This window comes from Bos grunniens, chromosome 10 (assembly GCF_055505025.1).
Source record: "Bos grunniens cultivar Pamir isolate PY7600 chromosome 10, Bosgru_T2T1.0, whole genome shotgun sequence".
Taxonomy (NCBI): Eukaryota; Metazoa; Chordata; class Mammalia; order Artiodactyla; family Bovidae; genus Bos; species Bos grunniens.
In genome coordinates this window covers 21375598-21392051 of record NC_141174.1, presented here as the reverse complement: position 1 = coordinate 21392051, position 16454 = coordinate 21375598, and the positions used below count along the sequence as shown (strand labels likewise).

Below are 16454 nucleotides of genomic sequence, written 5' to 3'. Positions count from 1 at the left end.
GCTGGAAGTTAGTTCTGGAAGGGCAAAGTTCTGGAAAGGAGGAAGCTAGACCAAAAAAAAGAGAGTACAAGACAGACTGCCAGGTATTCGCATGAGTCTACTGAGAGGCCATGTATACATTAAGTGAAACTCCACGAGGGTAGACAAATAAAAACTAGTAACAGGCTAAGCAATTCTCAAAAGTTAACACAAGGTAAAGAGACCTTTAACCAACCAGAATCAAAATCCTCAGTGATAATTCAGTGGCAACCCACTTAGAACATTTGGAGGGTTCAACTATTCCTGAAGTGAATGCTACTTTAGATTCACCCTAGAAAAGTTTATAAACAGTCCTAAAGAGGTAAAACTGATCTGCAAGTTACTTAACTGCTTACCAAAACAAATTCAACAATGTAATACTAGAAATGTTAATACAACAAAACAAAATGCAGACACTGAGCAATGTAACCAGTCACAACATCCAAAATCTAATTAAAAACTTTTAACATGCTGAGAAGAAAACAAGGGTCCATATAGTCAAAGCTATGGTTTTTCCAGTAGTCATATATGGATGTGAGAGTTGGACCATAAAGAACGCTGAGTGCTGAAGAACTGATGCTTTTGAACCATGGTGCTAGAGAAGAGTCTTGAGAGTCCTTTGGACAGCAAGGAGATCAAATCAGTCAATACAAGGAAATCAACCCTGAATACTCATTGGAAGTACTGATGTGGAAGCTGAAACTCTGATACTTTTGGCCACTTGATGCAAAGAGCTGACTCCCTGGAAAAGACCCTGATGCTGGGAAAGACTGAGGGCAGGAGAAGAAGTGGGCAACAGAGGATGAGATGGTTGAATGGCTTCATCAACTCAATGGACATTAGTCTGAGCAAACTCGGGAAGATAGTGAAGGACAGGGAAGCCTGGAGTGCTGCAGTCCATGGGGTTGCAAAGAGTCAGACTTGACTGAGTGACTGAACAACAAGGAAAGAAGAAAACATGACCTAGAATCAAGAAAAAAATTGGTCAAGAGAAAGAGAATCAGAAATATGAAACTAGCAGACAACGATGTTTAAAAGGCTATTACAACTATGTGAAAATAAAGGAAGTCAAACATAATGAGAAAACGGAAGTTTTTTTCTCAAATATTGAAGTTGCCTTCATTTTGAGCTGATTTTTTTGTGTGGCATAAAACAGTAGTCCAGTTCCATTCTTTAGCATTCAGTTTTTTCCAATATCATTACTGAAGATATAAATGATACATTTATCATTCTTCCACTGTATAGTCTTAGCTCCTCCATCACAGATTAATCCATCATATGCATATGGGTTTACTTTCTGGACTCTATCTTGTTCTATTGATCTGTGTGTTAAAATGGAAGCTCTTTTAGGAAAATGAAACTAATAAGTTTAAAAACTGCATGTCTGAAAGGAAAAATACACTAGATGTGAATGACAACAGATTCGATACAACAGGAGAAAAGTGTAGGGGAACCACAGTAACACGTGGGATAATGGTACATGGTTTAATACATATGTAACTACAGTTCCAGAAGGAGAAGAAAAAAGGGAGATAGAAAAAAATGTCTGAAGAAAACAACTGGCTCAAATTTGATGAAAATATAAATGAATCTGAGAAGTTCAAACTCCAATCAGGATAAATACAAAAGAAAACAAACACACAAACACTAATACATATCATAGTCACATTGCTCAAAACCAGGTATAAAGAGAAAATTTTAAAAGCGGTCAGAAGGAAAAAGGACATAGTAAGTATAAAGACATCATAGACTCAACAGACGAGTTTGAGCAAGCTCCGGGAGATGATAGACAGGGAGCCTGGCGTGCTGCAGTCCACGGGTTCGTAAAGAGGAGGACATGACTGAGCAACAACAAAGTACAGAGGAGTAAAGATAAGAACGACAATAGACTTCTCCTTAGAAACAATGCAAGCCACAAGTCAATGAAGCATCATCTTAAAATGCTAAAAGAAAAATACAAATTAACTTATAATTCTATGTCTAGTGAATACAGCCTTCAAAAGTAAGGCAAAATAAACACTTTTTCAGAAAAACAAAAGCTGTCAGAACGTGACATAAGCAGATTTATACTACGATAAATATTAAAGAAGTCTGTCAGGCAAAAACATAAATACGGAAAAGAAGCTTGGATATGAAGGAATGAACACCACTGGAAATCATAAATATATGGGCAAATGCACCTTAAAATTAAAAGGATGAACACAGATATACTAAGCAGCTGGACTGGTCCCCTGAATGTAATAAAAAGTAAACTTTAGAATAAGGAAAATTACAAGGGATAATTAAGGGACATGTCCTGATTTTAAAAAAAGGAGTCAATTCATGAGAAGACATTAAAACACTAGATATGGATGCACCAATAACAGAACTTGAATATCAATGAAACAAAAACTGAAATGAGAAAAAGGCAAGTCAAAAAAGACTTGCAGGATTTTCCTGGTGGTACAGAGGATAAGAAACCGCCTGCCAGTGTCTGGTCAGGGAAGATTCTGGTCAGGAAGATCTGGTCAGACCAGATCAGTCCCTGGTCTGGGAAGGTTCACATGCCATGGAGCAACTAAGCCCAAGCACCACGACGACTAAGCCCACAATCCAGAGCCCAGGGGAGCCGCTGCTACTGAGGCAACTACTGACCCCACGTGCTGGAAGTACTGAAGCCCAAATGTGTAGAGCCTGTACTCTGCAACAGGAGAAGCCACTGCAATGAGGAATACAGGCACCACAACTGAAGAGCAGCCCCTACTCACTGCAACTAGAGAAAGCCCATGCACAGCAACGGAGACCTGGTGCAGCCATAAACAAATAAAACTTTTTCAAAAAGGACATGTGGATTTCAACATTTCTCCCTCAGTAATTGACAGAACAAATAAACAGAAAAGTCAGTAAAAATATGGCATCTTTGAATAACACTAAGAACGAACTTAACCTAATTTACATTTACAGAACAACATACTCAGCAACTGTAAAATAAACATCCTTTTGTAGCACACAGGAAATGTTCACAAAGACTGATGGTAGGTCAATAAAGTAAGTCCAATAAATTTCAAAAGATAGAACTGAAATCAATAAAAATAACTATATTAGTCTTCTTGGGCTGACATAACTAAATACCACAGACCGAGTGACTTAAAAGAAATTCTATTCTGGAAGCTTAGGAAGTCTAAGATCAAGGTACCAGCAAGACAGATTTCATCCTAAGGCCTCTTCTCTTAACTTGCAGGTGGCCACCACCTTGCTCTTGCTCCTATGACGTCTTTGTGTATGCACAAGGACAGAGTGAGCTCTCTGGGTCACTTTCTCTAAGGACACTGATTCTATAAGATCAGGGCCCCATTATTATAACTTCATTTAATCTTAATTACTTCAATAAAAGGGTCTGTCTCCAAATACAGTCACATTAGAGCTTAGAGTTTCAGTATATGAATTTTGGAGGGACACAAACATTGTCCTCAACAATAAAGATATCTTTAAAAAAAAAAAAATCCCTAAATGTTTGGAAAGCAAATAACCTATGAGTTAAAGATGAAATTATAAGGAAAAATAGAAAACATCTTAGCTGAATGACACATTAAAAAAATTTTACATTGTGGTACACAAAATTATTAATAAAAACTAAATAAATGAAGCTCTACCATGTCTTGGACCAGAAGTCTTAGTACTTATAAGATGCAATTCTCCATAAATCAAAATAGATTCTAATTTACTTTTTTATTGAAGTACAGTTGATTTACAATATTGTGCTAATTTCTGCTATAAAGTGACTCCGTGATACATATATATATATATATACTTTCATATTCTTTTCCATTAAGGTTTATCACAGGATATTGAATACAGTTCCCTGTGCTACAGAGTAATACTTTACTGTTTATCAATTCTATAGTTAATAGTTTGCATCTGCTAATCCCAACTCATAATCTACCCCTCTACCACCCGACCTCCCCCTTGGCAACCGCAAGTCTGTTCTCCATGTCTGGGAGCTTGTTTCCGTTTCACAGAACACTTTATTTGTGTTACACTTTAGTTTCCACATATAAAGTGATACCATATGGCATTGGTCCGTCCCCTTCTGACCTCACCGAGTATGAAAATGTCCAGGTCCATCTATGTTGCTGCAGATAACGTCATTTCATAAAACAGTAACATTCTCATGTAATCCAAATCAAAATCCCACCAGATATTTTTATAGAAATTGGCAAGCTGGTTCTAAAATTTACATGGAAATTTATACTCTGGGTTTTTTTTTTTTTAATTTACATTGTTAAACTTCTATTTTATAATGGTCAAAACATTTTTGAAAAGGAACAAACAAAATTGGAAGGCACACTTTATTTCAAGGCTTACTAAAAAGCTACATTTGTCAACATATTTGTATAGACAAAAACAGGATAATGGAATCAATTTGAGACCAATGCTGGGCCCACATATAAATGCTCAATTTATCTGATACATTAATGTATTTCAATGGTGAAAGGATAATATTTTCAATAAGTGTTGGGATAACTGTGTATGAGACAGACATAAAAAGGAACTTGCATGCTTAACCCCAAATACATGCAAAATAAATTAATTTGAAATGAATCACAGAACTAAACATAAAAGCTAATCTGTAACGTTTTATTAGAAAACATAGAAGAAAATGTTCTTTACCTTGGGGTAGTTAAGATTTCTTAGACATTATACAAATAGTACCAACCATAGGGGAAAAAAGAAAAAAAACCCAACAAACTGTTCTTAAAACTTAAAGCCTTCCACTCTTCAGAACACAAACCCCACTTCCCAAAGCGAAAAGGCAAGTCAAACCAAAAGAAAATATCTGCAGCACATAAACATGACAAAGGACTTCTGTCCAGAATATATAAAGAACTCTTACAATCTGATGAGAAGAAGACAAACAATACAATACAAATGGGTAAATGACTTGAGTACTTTCCAGAATATATATGAAAGGGCAATAAATATATCAAAATATGCTCCATCATCATTTGCATCCAGGAGATGCAAATAAAAACCATTCCACAGCCCCTGTAATGACTAAGATAAAAAGGAAAGATAATATCAAATATTGGCAAGGATGTGAGATAACTGGAACTGTCATACATACCTGGTAGAAGTATAAAATAACACACATATTTTGAAACGCATTTTGGCAATTTCTTTTAAAGCTAAACACACACCCTTAAAACCAGCAAACCCACTCTCAATTATTAGGTATTTAATCAAGACAAATTAAAATACATGTTTACACAAAGAGTCACATGTGAATACTCATAGCAGATTTATTTTTAATAACCAAAACCCCAGAAACAACATAAATGTGAATTAACAAGTGAATGGATAATCATACTATGGTATATCGTGGCATACTTACACAATGAAATGTGTGTGCTGTGCTCAGTTGCTCAGTGGTGTCCAACTCTGCGACCCCATGGACTGCAGCCTACCAGGCTCCTCCGTCCATGGGATTTTCCAGGCAAGAATACTGGAGTGAGTTGCCATTTCCTCCTCCAGGGCATCTTCCTGACCCAGGGATCAAACCCGCGTCTCTTGTATCTCCTGCATTGGCAGGCAGATTCTTTACCACTAAGCCACCTGGGAAGCCCCATACAATGAAATACTGACAGTAATACCAAATAAATGTGTAAATGAGTGAAAGAAGCCTAAATATACACTGCTGCTGCTGCTAAGTCGCTTCAGTCGTGTCCGACTCTGTGCGACCCCATAGACGGCAGCCCACCAGGCTCCCCCGTCCCTGGGATTCTCCAGGCAAGAACACTGGAGTGGGTTGCCATTTCCTTCTCCAATGCATGAAAGTGAAAAGTGAAAGTGAAGTCGCTCAGTTGTGTCCGACTCCCAGCAACCCCATGGACTGCAGCCCACCAGGCTCCTCCGTCCATGGGATTTTCTAGGCAAGAGTACTGGAGTGGGGTTCCACTGCCTTCTCCGAAATACACACTATATGATCCTATTTCTGTGACATTCTACATTAGGCAAAACTGATCTACAGTGATAGAAATCAGACTAGTGGTTGCCTAGAGCGTGCAGTCAGAGGGCCCACTGCAGGAACACACAGAGAATTTTCTCAAGTGATGAGTCGTGATTATACATATGCATATTATTTGACAAACTTCTCAGAACTTTATACTTAAAATGGATGTACTTTACTACATGTCAATGATACTGCAATAAAATTGATTTTAAAATGAAATCTGATAATTCTCAAGTGCAAAAATGCAAGTATTCTAAGCATCTAATATTTTTAAAATATATTTATTCGGCTGTGTTGGGTCTTAGTTGCAGCACGTGGGATCTTTGTTGCGTCATGCAGAATCTTTTGTTGGAGCAGAGACTCTTCAGTTGTGGCACTCGGGCTCAACAGTTTTAACACATGGGCTCAGGAGGTTGCAGTGTGCTAGCTTAGTTGCTCTGCGGCATGTGGGATCTTGGTTCCCCAACCAGGGATTGAACCTGTCTGTGTCCCTGAACTGCAAGGTGAATTCTTAACCACTGGACCCCCAGGGAAGTCTTTTCTTGTTCAGTTGCTAAGTTGTGTCCGACTCTTTGTAATCCTCTATTACTGACTCACAATTAATCAATAATAAAAGATAGCCCAAAGTTCCTCAAAGCATCAATTACTTGGTAACAACTGAGCAAAAAATGTGATTACATTCCCCTACTTCTCACACTTCTCCACAGAACAGACTATTACTTAGCACTAAAAAGAAATGGACTATCAAGCCATGAAAAAACATGGGGAACCTTAAATGCATGTTACTCAGTGAAAGGCGCCAGTCTGGAAAGGCTACATACTGTATGATTTTCACTGTATGAAACTCTGGAAAGGCAAAACTACAGAGACAGAAAAAAGATGAGTGGTTACTAGGGTTGGGGGAAGGGAGGACTGTAGAGATGTAGCACAGATTTAATGCAGTGAAACTCTCTATGATACTGTAAGATGGACATAAGTCATTCTACACTTCTCTACTTCTGTAGAAGGTACAACACAAAGAGTGAACTCTAAAGTGAACCACTGGATTTTGGGTATTTACAATGTGTCAATGTAGGTTCACCAATTGTAACAAACACTCTAGGGGGGATGTCAATAATGGGGAAGGCTATGCATATGTGACTTCCCTTGTAGCTCAGTCAGTAAAGAATCTGCTTGCCAATGCAGGAGACCTGGATTCAATTCCTGGGTGGGGAAGATCCCCTGGAGAAGGAAATGGCCACTCACTCCAGTATTCTTGCCTGGAGAATCCCATGGACAGAGGAGCCTGGCAGGCTATATAGTCCATGGGGTCCTAAGAGTTGGACACGACTTAGTGACTAAACCACCATGCATATGTGGGAATGGGGGATATGGAACATCTCTTGACCTTCTTCTCAATTTTGCTATGAAACAAAAATTGCTCTAAATAAATAAAGTCTTAATTTAAAAAAATAATAATTACCACCTCCCTGCTTTTCACCCTTCTACACCTAAGTGTTCCATGTCTCCATGATTCTCAATGTCCTCTTCCTTTTGCCTCTGGAGAAGGAAATGGCAACCCATTCCAGTAGTCTTGCCGGAGAATCCCATGGTCAGAGGAGGCTGGCAGGCTACAATCCACAAGGCTGCAAGAGCTGGACACCAATTAGCGACTAAACCACCACCTTCCTTTTGCCTAGAAACATACTTCACTGAAATGACTGGTTTAATTAACTCTTTACTGCAATAATTAGTTCCAATGATGAATAAAGTTGCTATAAACATCCATGCGCAGGGGACTGGCTTTTGTTGATTTTTCTATGTCCTGTCCCATACAGTACCCAGTACACCTATGGACCTCAGTTGGTGTTAAGTTTCTGTTAAACCATTGGAAATAACACTCCAGCCAGGAATTCCTAACATTTCTAATTATGGGGAAATGCAGCAAGGTTAAAAATGTCTCTGTGAGCCTCTAGCAGGCTTTGTCAAAACCTGGGGGAAAAAAAAAGGCACAAAAGAAGAGAAATACAGGAGGGAAAGCCCAATGTCCCTAAAATGCCTGTGAGATAGGTTACCGTGCCTTTCCTAGATGACTCAGCTCTTACCCTGCTGCTGCTGCTGCTGCTAAGTCTCGTCAGTCATATCCAACTCTGTGTGACCCCATAGACGGCAGCCCAACAGGCTCCCCCATCCCTGGGATTCTCCAGGCAAGAACACTGGAGTGGGTTGCCATTTCCTTCTCCAATGCATGAAAGTGAAAAGTGAAAGTGAAGTCGCTCAGTCTTGGCTGACTCTTCACGACCCCATGGACTGCAGCCTACCAGGCTCCTCCGTCCAAGGGATTTTCCATGCAAGAGTACTGGAGTGGGGTGCCATCGCCTTCTCCGAGCTCCTACCCTAGTAAAGTCTATTTTCTACACAGCAGCAGCAATGACAGGCACCATTAAATTAATTAAATTAATTATTTTTGGCAAACTGCTTAGATAAGTACCTGATACAGAATCAACATCATTTGTAAAACAAAACAAAATAAAATCCCCATTTAATTCTCACAAAGATTCTGAGTGGGTACTATTAATACCCTCATTTTCAAGAAATCAAGGTATAGCGAAGTGAGGTAACTTGCCCAAGCGCACGTAGCTAGCAATGCAGGCAAAAATGCTCTTAATCACTATGCTCAGCTACCCACTGCAATTATATTAAAATTCAATTCTCTTTTGTATCCACAGTGTTGTGCACAGAAACCTGCCCTATGGTCACTGCTCAATATATGTGTAGACTGAAAGAAAGATTCAAATAAGTGACTCAAGAGATTAGTAATGAGGCATCTTTTCACTTAAAACTATTATATTCTCTGGAGAAACTCTGGTCCAAAGATGAAATATGTGACTTTTTATTTGTTACTTCTCCCAAAACAGAGGAACAAGTGTGCATGACAAACAAGGAGAGAATAAGGGAAAATCTTACATCTCAAAGGAACAGAAAGATGGTATAGCAACAAAAAAATGTACTGTGCTCAACTCAGTCCCTCTCCATCCTGGTGCCCCGTCTGATGGAAGCAACAAAGAATATGGCCTATGTGAATGAAAAAAAATACTGCCTTACAACATCAGTAAACAAAGGTTGCTGCAGCCATCAAGCCATCACGTTATAGCCGCCCCCGACGGTGAACCTTGAGCAAACTCAGGACTGAAACAGGATGCCTGTCATCAAGCAGTCAGCCACTGCTTGGCCATCTCCAATGAGGTATCCTGAGGAGATTCAGAGCAAGATACAGGATGCTGGCCTTAGAGCTCAGGCGCGTATCAAAAGAATGACTTCGATGAGCCCAGACTTTCGCGTCTTCCCATGTACAGAAGGAAAGACCTGGTGGCTCAGACGGGTGGCGGGTTGGGGGCGGGGGGTGCGGACCCCGCCCGCAAAGAAGACCTGGGTTCGAGCCACAAAGAAAAGCTCTAAATTCATTAATTTGAGATGTCTGGTTTTCTTTACTTAACAGTAATCTTTTGATGTTCTGACTACCTGGTCTTTGTTGCAAAAACTCCTGTATATCCTGGCTCCTCCCTTACCTCTTTGGAGCAGACTGAGAGCTACCTGAGAGGCTTTGCCCTGGCCTTAAGTTCTCAGTTCTATCTGCCAAATAAAACATAACTTTCAACGTCTAGGTTGTGCTTTTGTTTTTTTAGTCAATACCTACCAAAGATGTTTTAGGCAGTACCTGTCAGGATGTACATCAGGGCCTCTTTTCACTGCTCCTACACTTCTCTTTCCAATATATAGGTAAGCATTTGATCTACCTATTCCAGATCCTTCCATAATTTGGCTTCTCCAAGCTGGCTCGCCTGTGGACTTGATGGTTTACTGCAACCAGATTACAACTAATTATACTGATCTTGGTTTAATTTGTTCTCTTTGTTTCCTAACTGTTTGTGCTTTAAGTCTGTCTGCTACACTTGACTCTGTTAATGTTACTGGTTGTGTTATTTACATCCTGACTATTTTGTAAGATTGTTGTCTCCTGCAGTTACTCCAGGCCTCCAACAAAACTAATGATGTCTTGAGAGTTAAACGTATATAACTCTACATAGAATAATTATAATAGTGCAACTCTAGGTATGGGAAGAAGCAACAAGGAAAAACATTTCTTGGATCATAATAAATTAGTAAGACAGGGGATCCAGAGAATTTTAAAGTATCAACAGGGCCTAATCCAGAAATTAGCACCTTGAGTGGCACAGCAACAGAATCTTTGCCTGATCTAGGAATGAGCCTTCCTAGGGAGGTTCATGGGACAAAAATTAGTCATGAAATGTTTCTTCCAAATGTTGGTCAAATTTATGACCAAGATTGTGGATGAAAAAGGTGCCTGCCACTTTGGTACACAAAGGATGTTGCAGCCATCATATTACAGCTGCTCGACAGTGAGCCCTGAGGGAACTCAGGACGGAGACAAACAGGCTGACCCACTGGCAAGCCATCAGCCACTGCAGCCACACTCAACAGTGCACCCCAAGAGGACTCAGAATGGGAAAGAACAAGATACTGGCCCTACATACCTGAGGTGTGTATCAAAGGAATGATTTCAATGAACCCTGACTCACATCTTCCCATACACAGAAAAGCCTTAAATTTCCTAACTTGAGATACCTACTTTTCTTTCATTAACAGTAATCTTTGGATGTTCTGACTACCTGGCCTTTGTTGCAAAAACCCCTATAATATTCTGGCTCCTCCTTTACCTCTTTGGAGCACTCCCTCAGAGCTCTTTGAGTAGCTGTTTTGTGGGCCTGAAGTCCCCAGGAAGACTGCCAGATAAAACATAATCCTCAATGTTTAGATAATGCATTTTTTTTCAGTCACCAGCATCTTTATTCTCTCACTCCACGATAAGCCCTTGTGCAAGAACTGAATGCATATGCCTGGTCTCTACTAGATCATGTCTCTTACTTAAGTGGCACAGTTAAGAACTGGATGTAGGTCTGTGTGACTGTAAATAATCCACCTGTGATGCAGAAGATGCAGGAGATGCCATGGGTTCGATCCCTGGGTCGGGAAGGTCCCCTGGAGGAGAGCATGGCAACCCACTCCAGTATTCTTGCCTTGAAGAATCCCATGGACAGAGGAGCCTGGCAGGCTACAATCCACAGGTTCGCACAGTCAGATACAACTGAAGCGACTGTGTGACTTAAGCACAATTGAAGCACGCTGTGTGACTTAAAAATCCAGGCTCTGAACCACTCTAGAAAGATCACAGAGTCCTGTGAGAGCATAGGGAGAAAAAAAAATAGTGTTTATTTCTATATTTGCTTCCTTACTTATCTCTCCTCCTTCAACTTCAGTCTGAGTTCTTCTGATTCAAAGGATATATATTTCATTTCCTGTTTTCCTAATGCCTTGCCTGGCACATGCCACAGAGTAGTCAGCAAATGTTCATGAAATGACTAGGCAAATTAATGAATATCAAAAAATATAAGAATGTTGTTACATAAAGATAACTAGTAACATGGTCTATTTCAGCTTTCAAAAAGTCATAAACAAGGTTCTCCACTAAACACAATTTAAGAGAGAAGAATGAATTTGGTCATAATACAATGTAATAGGTAGGAAACTGACTTAAGATTCCAGAAACAAGGAGATGGAATATGTGGAAAAAACACATAGAGTGAGAAAAATATATGCTATAAAAACTGTATCTCTAAAGATTGCTTCAAGGATCAACTTTAATAAGAATTTTTTAAAGACAGATGTAGGAAAAAAAAGTTGATAGATGCTCAACTATAGAAACATTTTGTAAAGCCATGTGACTAGGCAGCACAGCAGCCTAGTAAATGCAGCTACTATACTAGGAGGTAGTATATAGAACACTGGGATCAACAGATCTGGGTTAAATTCTGGGCTTTTGAAACTTACTGACTTTAGAACTTGGGCAAATGCTTAACCTCTCTGAGAGACAATTTTCTCATTTAATAATCACACTCATGGTGGTTTTGAAGAAAAAAAAGGTATATACGTATGTGTGTGTGTATGAAATAACTAGCATACTGCCAGAAAGATGATACGGATTAATACTGTTCCATCGCATTATCCTCTGCAACTCCCTTAAAGAAAATAGAAAAACAGAAATTCTGTTCCCTTTTTAAAGATGGTAATCAGAAGCAACTTGTTGAAACTTATTGAGAACTCAGTCCTGAACAAGAGAAACTAATACCCAACATGAAGTAAAAAAATCTAGATTAAATTCATTGTCATACTTCTTAGAGTAACTGAGTCTTTCCAACATTAAGAACTCAATTTGATAAAGGAAAAAGCGGGAGGCTTTGAGACTATAATCAATCTGGATTTCTACAGAAAGAAAAGAGTGTTCGGTAAAGGACAAAAAGTGAACTCTTCAAATCTTTAAAGGCATTTGAAATTTCAACTGGTTCTTTAGACCACTTACTGTTGGTTAAAAATGGCAGGACTCATGAAACAACACATGGGATGGGCCAAAGAATCATGACCTCTTGGAGGAGGACGAAACTTCCAGTCATCCAACCTGAGGCTCTCCTTACAAGGCTCAGGAAGAAGGCATAGGATAGGTGCCAAGCTATGTATCAAGGTTCTTTTTGCCTCACCAGATACTCACTTCATTGTCATAATTTTTCCAAGATTTTATTTCCTGTGTAGTAAGCAAGACCAGACAGAACAGGTTCATTTGCCTTGCAAAATGGGCCCAAACACTGGAATTATCCAAGACCCTTGTCCCTGACAGAACACTCACACACAAAAACAAAAGTATATACATTCTTGCAATTACTTGATTAAATTATCAGGTCCCTGCAAAGGAAGCTGTACTGAAACAAAGAGTGAGGATACCGCCTACACACAGAAATGTGAATTTGGAACTAGAGGCTTTTCCTAGTTTGCTATTTTGGGACTACCCAAAAAGAGAAAAGACCACTACTTTGGGACTACCCAAATTACTGGAAGCTTCTAGGCGTGATAACTGACTTATTCCCTATATATCTTAATGATGACACAGTGAGGAAAAGTGGAGTCAGACTGTGAGACTTCTTGGGAACACCACATAGCAGGTAACTAGCTACGGCAAGTTGAAACCTTGTTAAATGAACCAACCAAACTTCAAAAGTCTGTGGCTCTACTCATCTAAATTTCTTAAAGTTTATAAACTTTTATGGGTAAAACATGAAAATGCTTAGAAAAAATTAAAAGTCTCTAGGTGAATAAATGCATTCATTTTGAATAAATGCACAAACAAAACAGAAATTAAACAACTCTGAGGTGAGATATATTAGCTAAAAAATTATTATTAATTATTCCTTTGATGCTTTTCCTAATTCCAATAATTCAGAAAAATGGTTATACTAGGAATTTCAGGTCTGTAAGATCAATAGGATCAGAAAAATTTCAGTGAATGGTCAGCTGAACATCAGCAACACTGTTATGTAACTACCAAAAAAGGTGAAGTGATATTACACTAAAAAATATTTAGTGACTGAAATAAGCAAGAGAATATCAGAGTGCTGCTCTGCTCCAGTCAGGTGATTCTGATAATATTGCAGATACTACATTGATGAAACTATGTTAAAACAGGTTAAATTCTTAAGCAGGAAACAAGAATCAAACCTCAAATCAAAACACAAGAGAACTAATGTAACAACTAGGGATATTTAGGCTTAGAAGGAAGCAGGAATACAACCAGCTGCCTTTAAATACTTGCAACTACCATTGTTTCAATTGGCCCTAGGAGAACAAGTACCAATGGATGAAAAGTACTGAAAAACAGATTTTGGTTTAACAACAATTTTCTATGTTAGTCTCAAAAGTCAATAACCATTAACAGGAAGAGAAGGAGAAATTTAAGTAAGAGAAGTATACCTAAGAGATTTGGGCATACTGAATGAGCCTTTGACAAAAGTTTAGGAGCTCCTATGAAGCATGGCATTTAACCATGCAGATTGGCAATAAATTACACTCTCATTAAGCTGATTTCTAATTTTTTATAACAAGAAAAAAGACAAAGATGATTCTGGGCCATATTTTATGAAAAATAATCTATAAGTTGTAGTCAAGCTACTAAAAAATTTCAGATGAGAAAAGACGGACTGATTTAGGTAGTAGTGATGGCAACAGACAGGTGTGCATGGCTTACAAAAACATCTCAGGTAGAGTGCCTGGTACTTGATGAGCTGTTGGAGACTTGAAATAACAGTATTTAGCAAGACTTACTGTGTTAATCTATTCATTTATTTCCTAACAATAAAAACAAGAGTATGAACACATAGTGTTTACCACGCAATGTTCTAAATATTTTACAGATTAACTGATTTCATCCTTATACCCCTTAGAAATGTACTCTATTATGCACACTTTATAAATGACAAATTAAAGCTTATATCAGTAAAGTTAGCTAATGAGTATCAAAGAACTAGTAAGAGGTTAAATAAACCCAAAGCTTCAGCTCTTAAAGCACTAGACAGCTATAAAGGAAAGGCAACAAAAGCCAACGTGGGCAGCAATGTTAGAGCCTAGTGGAGTGAAGAGCATCAGGAGATGAGAGGACTATGGGTGAAAATGAAGATTTGGTAGTATCAGAATCACATGACAGGTTTGTTGGGAGGAAAAGAGGAAAAAGCCCAAACAATTGCACTGAATCCAAATTCAGAGAGATGGGTTCTAGGAATTAACTTTTTTTTAAAAAAAGGAAAAACCAAACAAAGTTGGATAATTTTGAGGCGAAACCAGCTTTGGGAACATTTGTAGTGGATCTCTAAGGTCTCTTTCTGCTTCAGCATTCCAGTTAACCCTCTGAATGAATTTTCCAGAAATGAAAGGCGGGAGGGAGGAATACCAGCACCGAGAAAACGGATGTGCAATTACAGTCCACACCATTTATGCTCCTATTTTCACTAAACGGTCTCTCAGAAATAGGGACAGAGCTGACAAATGAGGGGTGTGGTGTTCACCAGTGCTGGCTAAAAAAGTAGGCTTCCCCACCCCCACCCCCACCCCCACCCCCCAGGATTTTCCAGTACCATTAGCAGAAAGAAACCCCTCCTGATTATAAACACAGGTGGTCACGACAGGGAAGCCTGGCGTGCTGCAGTCCACGGGGTCGCAAAGAGTCGGACACGACTGAGCGACTCAACCAACAACCGACTGCAAAATTAGGTGGACGCCTCAGATCCTCTCAGGCTAACGCCGGATGCCAAGACAAGTCATCCATTTGCTCACAAATGCTTCAGGAAACCTCTTGGTTGGGGGCCGTCTTCTCCGGGGCCAAAAGAATCCGGCTCCGCTGAAGAGGTGTTCGCTCTGCAATTTACAGCCTCAAGAACTCTACTCTCAAGCGACGATTACTTCTGCACATACCTGACGGTCCTCTGGTGAGATTGATCTCTTCCTCGGTAACCAAGTAATCCACTCTTCCGTTCATATTTTACTCTGGCTTCCCGACCGGGGTCAGCGAGGATCGGCGCAGGTGAAGGTTGAGAAGCCCTGCCGGCAGCGCCACAACACCGCACTTTCGGTTTCAGCAGCCGCGAACCGGAAAAGGAAGCCGGGCGAGGGGCGAGCGCCAGGAATGCCGGGAGTCGTGGTTCTGGCTGCTGCCCGGCACGAACTCTCACCCAGTCCTCAAATCAAACTGTGAGGTGAGCAAGGAACGCGTTTCTGTCCTGATTTTACCATTCCAGACGGATTCGGGGCGGGGCGGGCTGGATAGGAAAGGGTAAGAGACATATAATAGTTGCTCAGCTCAGTTCAGTCGCTCAGTCGGGTCCGACTCTTTGCGACCCTACGGACCGCAGCCCACCAGGCCTCCCTGTCCATCACCGACTCCCGGGAGTTTACTCAGATTCATGTCCATCGAGTTGGTGATGCCATCCAATCATCTCATCCTCTGTCGTCTCCTTCTGCTTCCGCCTTCAATCTTTCCCAGCATCAGAGTCTTTTCAAATGAGTTAGCTCTTTGAATCAGGTGGCCAAAGTATTGGAGTTTCAGCTGCAAAATCAGTCCTTCCAATGAATATTCAGGACTGATTTCTTTTAGGATTGACTGGCTTCATCTCTCTGCAGTCCAAGGGACTCTCAAGAGTCTTCTCCAACACCACAGTTCAAAAGCATCAGTTCTTCGGCGCTCAGCCTTCCTTATAGTCCAACTCTCAAATCCATACATGACCATAGCTTTGACTAGACGGACCTTTGTTGGCAAAGTAATATCTCTGCTTTTTAATATGCTGTCTAGGTTGGTCATAACTTTTCTTCCAAGGAGCAAGCATCTTTTAATTTCACAGCTGCAGTGATTTTGGAGCCTGAGAAAATAAAGTCTCTCACAGTTTCCATTGTTTCCCCATCTATTTGCCACGAAGTGATGAGACCAGACACCATGATCTTGGTTTTTGAATGATGAATTTTAAGCCAGCTTTTTCATTCTCCTCTTTCACTTTCATCAAGAGGCTCTTTAGTT

The 16454-nt window shown here is 39.9% G+C and overlaps 1 protein-coding gene across 3 annotated transcripts in view; it reads right to left on the bottom strand.

Annotated features, from left to right (window-relative positions):
• SYNJ2BP (synaptojanin 2 binding protein) overlaps positions 1-15519 on the bottom strand; it is a 41243-nt gene extending 25724 nt beyond the window's left edge. For all 3 annotated transcript variants that reach the window (XM_086319999.1, XM_086320000.1, XM_086319998.1), the window contains exon 1: positions 15359-15519. In XM_086319999.1, coding sequence (XP_086176125.1) covers positions 15359-15422 — 64 coding nt within the window. In that variant the 5' untranslated portion in view covers positions 15423-15519. The remainder of the gene's footprint in view (positions 1-15358) is intronic.
• Between the last annotated feature and the right edge of the window lie 935 nt (positions 15520-16454).